Genomic DNA, 8,023 nt, shown 5'->3' with positions numbered 1-8,023 from the left:
AACAACAATACTGCTTCCTTGATGCTCAGACACCAGCAAAAATTCCACCAGCATCATATTAGCTTCCCTGCCTTGCTCTTTTGTTTACAATTCCACCAGCACACGACCTTGTTTTCTTCTTTCATGGCTCAGTCTTGTACTAAAAATCTCAATTGCAAGCAACCCCAACACATCACCATCTTTATCTAGTTATCATGATCACAACCACCTGTAACACGGCTAGCTCAGTCACCACCAATGCTGCAACTGCACAATCCTGCACTTGAGCTAACACCACCTTCACCAGTCACTGCACATGCATCTACTCCCTTGTTGATCCTTCCGTTAATCAGTTGAACCCAAATCAAACCATCCATCTTGCATCTCATCTCATAGACCTCTTAACTCTTCCCATGTCCAGCTTTTTCACTGAATTTCACTAATCTGTAGCGGAAACCCTCGTTTCTCCTTATACTCTGGCCTGAACAGTATGCGACAAAACCCCAATCACAGACCAATGCTGTAACTGCCATTATCACTGCTTACAACATAAGCTTCTCTGCAAATTCAGCTCGACTTCTTGCACATTCTCTACAACAACAGCATATCACCAGCTTCATTCCTTCTCTACATTGCAGCAACGCCAACTCATTCAGCTGACCTGCAATCACTGCCATCACCTGAACCTCTTTCCCTGCATTGCACTTCTTTTGCAACAACAGCAGCACTGCCTCTCATACTTTCCTGTAACTTCTGCTGCACTTCTTTACTGCCTTCTCCAGCAAATTCTGTCCTTCCTCGGCTTCCGAGATCAGCCTAAAACCACTTCCTGCAACCCTTTCATTTAAGCAACAACAACTGCTCCTATCATACTCTATTTCCTTCCATCTGCGAGTTGGTATTCAACACCACAGACCCAATCAACCACATCAGCAACCTGAACCCTTTGAGTCAAACACACAACATATCAACAGAATAAACAACCAACACTCCATAGATCAACAGATTGCCCATAACTGGTGGATCCAAGCAAAATTTCAGGAGGCCGATACCATAAAGTAACAACTCGAATAGTTAATGGTTGAATGTGCCCGACACTAACAAAATTTTCCATGCCAAAATCAGCTATCTTCAGAGCTTCATCATCACTAACAAGAAGGTTGGATCCCTTGATATCTCTGTGCATTATACCTCTTGAATGACAGTGTTCAAGGCCAGATAGTAGTTGATGCATATAGAATTTAACCTACACAACATGAACAAATCAAACCCTTTAACATTGGTAATTCCCGAATACTAGAACACACATCCAGAGTTCCATATATACGAACCTGTGATTCACTGAACTTGATGTCAGGACAAGATGATAAACCAGCAATATCATGTTCCGTGTACTCGAAAACAAGATATACACTAGTTGACAGTCTACAAGTAATTAGTCCCTCCAGTTTGCGGAGAATCATTATTTCCCGCGACATAAATCTCACACTTTCTGGCTCAAATTAAGTTATCGAACCGAACTTTCTTTAAGGCAAGCATCCTCCCAGTTGCAAGCTCTCATGCTCAGAAAACAACGTTGTATGTACCTTGTCCAATCTAAAGATACAGTCAGAAAATTGCAGTATTCACATAATTGCAACACATGAACAAATACAAAAACACCTTATCGACGTACTAATCCACTTCAATATTCCGATGTATAACGACACAAATTAGACCAGAAATGAGCAATTCAAGAACAATAAAAAATTGTAGCAAAATAACAAAAGAAGAAGAAAAAACCCTTACCTTTTCCAATTTCTCGAAACTTTCAGCACGAAGAGGAATCCAACCATGAATAGCTTCACGAGCAACAACGCTAAGACAAGAAGGCCAACCAGCAACAACTTGTTCACCAAACCCAACAGGTATTCTGAGATTAACATCACCAATTTCTTGTTTGATTCTGCTCTTATCGACAGACCCAATTCCCTTCATGTTCTTCGTTTGGAGATTCAAATCGAAACCCTGATTTCATCAATTTCTTCTTCATCTCTGAGATTAACAGCAACAGGTCTTCTTAAACAGCACCAAACCCAACTCTCCATCTGTCTTTATCTGTATTCTTGAATCCAATGCAGCCACAGCTCAGCATCAGAACATAAACCCTAATTTCTTCATTGTTTCTCGATCTCAATAAATTCTAGCAACATTTTTTTGCTGATTCTTCCTCTCTACGCTCTATGAACATCATCTCAAATCTTATTTCCTTCTCAATTTCTCAATCAGCGTCTCGATCTGGTCTCTCGGATTTAACAGCAGCGGCTGCTGCTTTCTCTTTCTTTTCTCAGTTTTAGGGAAATGAATGAACTAATGATTGAGAGAAAACGTCTCTCGAATTCTTTATCTCTTGAATCAGCGTCGTTCTTCTCGTGGAGATCCATTGTTGCTGCTGGTGATGAAGGTGGTGGGAGAAGGAGACGGAAGAAAGAAGAAATAAGAGAAGAAGTAGAAGAAAAGATAAAAGGGTACATTTGGGTTTTTTTAAAATAAAAAAAGTTAAATTTGCTCATTATCATTTGACTTGGGGTTTTTGTCCCAGTTTTATTTCAAAAGGTTTTTATTTGGTAGAAATAATATGACCGGTTTTTTTCTTATCACTAGTTTTGTTTTTATATATATGTATATGTCTAAATCCGCAGTTAATCCTCATCCAGACCGTATTATCCGTTGATCCGCAGATTTGATGATTGGGCCGGACACGGTTGGATTTTCCAAATCCACAACTTTGACGGTTTGGACGCGGATAACTCCTAATCCGTATCGGTCCGTTGCACACCCATACTTCAATCCAAAATATGCTTTTGTAATTTAGAATGGGCCTTGTGATAATATCTTAATTATTTGCCAAAAATGGGCCTTGTGGCGCTGAATCAGGCACAAAATCTACATCGTGAATCAAAATGTGTTCCTCAACTAAATCTAGACTAGAACTGTGATCCAAATTTTTTCCAAAATTTTGTCCATTGACTCAAATTTACTTTAAGACTAAATATAATGCGACCCAAATAGGTATTGTGGTTAATGATGTCACTCAAAATTTACTTATTAACTTGTGGTTGTTTTTTTATATAGAAAAGGCACCAAAGCCGGAACTATATCATGAGAGCATCTCCAAGAGAGGGTGGATCTATTTATTTTTAGTGACACATAAGATTTTAGACCCATGTTTGGCATAAATTCATTTCCAACAGTAGGATCCTACAAGTTAGGAGGGACCAATTACTAAATATGAAGGTGCTCAAGAAAGTGTTATCTACACCTCTGGTTGCACCTTCACGTCATGTTTTTAACCAATTTTCTTTTAATTCTAAGGGTTAGAATTTCCACTGTTGGAGATGGTATTTTAGATATGAGGTCCTATATTTACTGTATGTGTAGACCCTATAAATAAAAAGACTAAATAAAAAATCCACGTAGGATTTTTTACACCTTCTGCTGGAGATGCTCTGAATGCGCTCAAAGTGTCATTCCCTAACACTAAACTCTATCAGTTACAGTCCTCGTCATTGCTAGATTGGTGAGTAACATCCGAGATAAAAGGGTTTATCATAACAATTTCCCTAGAGTTAGAATTTTTGCAAAATAAAGCTAGTTACATTGCATCTCAATATAGATGAGTCGAAGTTTTGTAACAAAAAATATCTGATGCATTATGTCATTATTGATTTTTTGGTAACTCGCATGGAAACACATTGAATAGACACTTGGACTGCATCTTGATATATGTATTTGAAATTTTTTAGAACGTCTTCTTCTTTAGCTTCTATAGTCACATTTATTCTATATATTTTCTTTGCCCAATCAAAAGCTAATTAAGCTCACTTGGTTGATCCATGATCTGTTCCATTGTATCCCAAATATCCTCTAACCCCTATGAGTTTTCCTGCAAAATCAAAGGCAATGAGAGAAATATAGTTAGTCTGAGTGTCACCGAGATGTAGATTGCATATCTTTACGTTGACCCCATACCGTCCCATGTTAGCTGAGTTATACCTATTGGTTGAATAGTGTCAGATTTCATGTAGTAATTCAACATGTGATTTGGCTAATTATGCACTTGTTATAATCACTTTAACGGATAATGATGCTTTCAATAGTTTGCTTAGCATCTAGAGTGACTGATTCAAATGTTAAAGCACATCTAGCATTCTAGATGAACCAACAAGTAATAGCATATGTAGCATAATTTCCTCTAGTATAAAGATTGTAACCGAACAATTCCCACCACACTTGAACATCAAAAGGGCATTCAAGGAAAAGATGTAACATAGTCTTCTCTCCGCTATGGCAAGATTTGCAAATGAGATCAATGTAATGTTTAGTACTGTTTGTCTTGACATTAGTAGGAGGATCCTATGACCACATTTCCAGAGAAAGAGTTTGATAGTTGGTGCTCTGATCAGCAAAGTCTTCTTTCCAGAGCAAGGTTTGCATCCTGATCATATTCCCCCCATCTTAGTTGTGTAAAGAGATTTGACAGAGAAATTTATATACTTTGCTAAATCCTACATAATATGTTCGTTTCTTAAAAGTGAATATCGGTTTCTTTAATATCTTGTATTTCCCTATGATTAAAATGTACTTTAAGTTAATATCATCGAAAATTCCAGCATTAGTGATGAGGAGTTTCACAAGGATACAGTCTTCTTCTGAATAATTGGTCGGTTGGGTGACATGGATATTAGGATCAATAATCCACCTGTTATGTCAGATAATTGATGTCATTCCGATCTCCACATGCCAAGAACTGCACTTCTGAATTTTCAATTCCTCCTTCTTATTTTTTTTCTCATTTTTTTTAATTTTACTCGGAAAAAGAACAATATATAAAAAATTCAGAGTTACCAAAATCAATGGCCAAACTGGGGAGAAAAACAAGTTGCTAAGAGTAGCTCAATCCCAGTCAAAAAGACTGGATCAGAAAAGACCCTAAAAGAACTTCCAAGATCCATGAGATCCTAGTACAAGCTTTGGTATCCATATTGAGGATATTCTCCCTTTTTATATATTTGGAAAATATATTGAGAATATTCTTGTTCCTTATTTAGTTGTTCACTCAAAATGGGATTCTATTCAAAAATCCATGTGGCCAATAAAAATCTAAGTATGTACTAATTAAAGATATTTCACGTTTGACCAAAAATTGCATTATAACCTACACTTATCTCCCAGTCTAAATCTGTCTCGTGATGAGAACATAAATTTTGATAAGAGTGACTTGGGAGCTTGATACGCCCATATCATAGTGGTCTGGTTAGTATTGGATAAGCTAGTATGGTTTGGATGGTATTATATAGTTACAAAGTTATTTGTACGGTTGTATATTTAGGAACCTATATATATGTGTCCATGTACGTAAGAATGGGATGTGAAGAACGAATATGTGTTGAAGTATCCCTGTGTCTGTTATCCTCTTCCTGATTCTATGAATTCTTCTGCTCCTTTATCTGATTTCGTTTCTCTTTATCTGTTTATTATTCTTATTTCACAAATGATGATTGATTGATGATTTTGGGGATCATCAATTGGTATCAAAGCCGTTGGATTCTTTCGGACGGTTTATACCTTACACAAATGGATCCGCATAATAATATCAAATGCTTGATTTTAAAGCTATTGAAATAACAGAAGGACACCGACGGGAAATGCAAGAATTTAAGAGGGATCGTTCAATTCTCTTAGCACAAATGAAAGATATTGTTTCACCGACAATTGAAGAAGGAGATCATGTCTATTTGAAATATTGCTTCGACATATTTGCAGTAAAGGATGAAATTGTTCGTACAAGATTTCATGATTCCACTTTTTACAATATTGGTGATTTCTTCCCAATATTTGTTGAAGAATTTCAAGAGATTGATGTGCCTGTTCACAAGCCACAAAGTGAATCAAGTGATGAACCCTACATACTATTCCTTGCTTCCGTTGATGAAAAAAAAGTTTACTTCTCTTTTTGGGCATTCAAGTTTAGCCAATATGCAGGAAGATTTCGAGGGCGCATTGTTGTTTTCCCATGGTGTCTCATAACATGTTTTACGAATCAAGTGACAAAGGTACATATATTCTGCATTTTATTGTTTCATTGTTTTCCCTTGGTAAATATAATTTCAAGTTTGTACTTTGTACACAACCTTGAGGACAAGGTTGTTCTGAATGGGGTGGGAATGATATGCCCATGTCATAGTGGTCCAAGTAGTATTGGATAAGCTAGTATGGTTTGGATGGTATTATATAGTTACGGAGTTATTTGTACGGTTGTGTATTTAGGAACCTATATATATGTGTCTATGTACGTAAGAATGGGATGTGAAGAACGAATATGTGTTGAGGTATCCCTGTGTCTGTTATCCTCTCCCTGATTCTATGAATTCTTTCGCTCCTTTATATGATTTCGTTTCTCTTTATCTGTTTATTCTTCTTATTTCACAAATGATGATTGATTGATGAGTTTGGGGCTTATCAGAACTGTGTCCAATATGCCGGAAGTTCATTGAGAAACTGAATTTTCCTCCGGTCTTATTGATCCTTGGGATATGAATTAATGTCTATCAGAGATTGTGAAGAAGATTGTAATGCTTCGATGGATTTGGATGGTCAAGAATCTTCAGAGAAACCATCTTCCTGACCATCCTTTTTTAATATGGTTAAATCTAATTTGACCCATTGGTCTTATTGCTCAGATGAAGAAGATAATCCAAGAAATATCGATACCTATATTCAACATTTAAAGCTAGTGGGGACTTATAAAACACTAGAGTCTCAATCTGTCATCCCATCGATATCAAATTTCCCTGAAACTCTTCGTAGAATAAGCCCTCATTGGGCTCAATGCTTGATTGGTAAAGTAATGAGGAGAACGGTGGGTTATAAGTTTTTGAAGGATCGAGCTTGTGCTTTAATGGAAACCCCGTGGAGATCTTCAGATGCCGGATTTAGGTAAGGATTTCTTTTTATTTAGATTCTCTGATTTAAGTAATTTAAAGAGAGTGGTCTTCCAAGGTCCTTGGTTTGTTGGAGGGAATTTTATTTCCCTTCAACAAAAGTCCACGGAGTTCAAACCGTCTCATGCCACTTTCAGTAGATTGATTGTTTGGATTAGACTCCCTGAACTACCAATTGAATTTTTTGATCGTGATATTCTTCATCAAATTTGGAAATTGGTTGGTAAATCTGTTAAAGTGGATGTAACCACTGAGGGTATCTCTAAGGAGATTATGGTGGTTCAGTTTGATAACACAGTTCAATAAAAAAGGACTTCTGTATTTCATTGTTGACAATCTTCAGAGAAGATGAATCTGGTAATGTAAAACAAATAAAAAATATCTCTCTGCCTACTCTCTTACCCAATGGGTGTTTTTATATATTGACCTTTCACATACTGACACACAAGAATCACACACATACTAACCACGGTACAAAGCAGAAATAACTAACCACAGTACAAAGGCAAAAATAACCTTGTGTACGTGTTGAGGACACGAGACTAATATTCACTACCCATCCTCAAGCTCATGAGGAGTAAGGACTCTGAGTTTGTGTATGAGTTGATTAAATTGCGGGCCATGTAGAGATTTGGTAAAAACATCTGCCACCTGATCAAGAGTAGAAATATAGAAGACCTGCAACTGATGATCAGATTGAACTAATTCACGAATGAAGTGAAAACTGATGGCAACATGCTTCATTTTGCTATGCATCACTAGATTGCTAGCTAAGGAGATAGAGGAAATATTTTCACAGCCAATAGATGGAACCACGGGCAAAAAGATATGTAAATCTCGCATAAGTTGACAGACCCACACTAGATGTGCAGCTGTTTGAGCTAAACACCTGTATTCAACCTCAGTGCTAGACCTAGCAATTGTAGATTGTTTTCTTGAAGACCATGTGATGGGATTAGGACCAAAGAACAAACAGAAGCCACTTGTAGATTTTCTATCAGTGGGATTAACTGCCCAGTCAGCGTCACTAAACCCTTGCAATGCGACAATGCCTTTTGTAA

The 8,023-nt window shown here is 37.1% G+C and overlaps 2 protein-coding genes across 2 annotated transcripts; one reads left to right on the top strand and one right to left on the bottom strand.

The window, feature by feature from the left end:
• Positions 1 to 405: 405 nt before the first annotated feature.
• On the bottom strand, positions 406 to 1,442 carry LOC113274118 (probable serine/threonine-protein kinase At1g54610). The gene is made up of 4 exons (XM_026523609.1): positions 1,311 to 1,442; positions 968 to 1,225; positions 641 to 795; positions 406 to 460 (listed from the first exon to the last, which is right to left on the bottom strand). Exons 1-4 carry the CDS (start codon positions 1,440 to 1,442, stop codon positions 406 to 408), a joined length of 600 nt encoding a protein of 199 aa, XP_026379394.1.
• Positions 1,443 to 5,403: 3,961 nt separating this feature from the next.
• On the top strand, positions 5,404 to 7,156 carry LOC113321205. The gene is made up of 2 exons (XM_026569087.1): positions 5,404 to 6,074; positions 6,702 to 7,156. Exons 1-2 carry the CDS (start codon positions 5,619 to 5,621, stop codon positions 6,747 to 6,749), a joined length of 504 nt encoding a protein of 167 aa, XP_026424872.1. The 5' UTR covers positions 5,404 to 5,618; the 3' UTR covers positions 6,750 to 7,156.
• The last annotated feature ends 867 nt before the right edge of the window (positions 7,157 to 8,023 follow it).

Source organism: Papaver somniferum, chromosome 1 (assembly GCF_003573695.1).
Source record: "Papaver somniferum cultivar HN1 chromosome 1, ASM357369v1, whole genome shotgun sequence".
Lineage (NCBI taxonomy): Eukaryota > Viridiplantae > Streptophyta > Magnoliopsida > Ranunculales > Papaveraceae > Papaver > Papaver somniferum.
The sequence above is the reverse complement of the archived record's forward strand: the minus strand, read 5'-3'. Positions and strand labels throughout refer to the sequence as shown.

Excerpts from the sequence above, each read along its gene's own strand:
- LOC113274118 (XM_026523609.1), bottom strand. The coding sequence starts at position 1,442 with ATGATTCTCCGCAAACTGGAGGGACTAATTACTTGTAGACTGTCAACT. Across the intron at positions 1,226-1,310 it reads TCAAGTTCAGTGAATCACAG|GTTAAATTCTATATGCATCA; the intron begins GTTCGTATATAT and ends CATGTTGTGTAG. Across the intron at positions 461-640 it reads GGTGATGGCAGTGATTGCAG|GCCAGAGTATAAGGAGAAAC; the intron begins GTCAGCTGAATG and ends CATACTGTTCAG.
- LOC113321205 (XM_026569087.1), top strand. The coding sequence starts at position 5,619 with ATGCTTGATTTTAAAGCTATTGAAATAACAGAAGGACACCGACGGGAA. Across the intron at positions 6,075-6,701 it reads TTACGAATCAAGTGACAAAG|ATGAAGAAGATAATCCAAGA; the intron begins GTACATATATTC and ends CTTATTGCTCAG.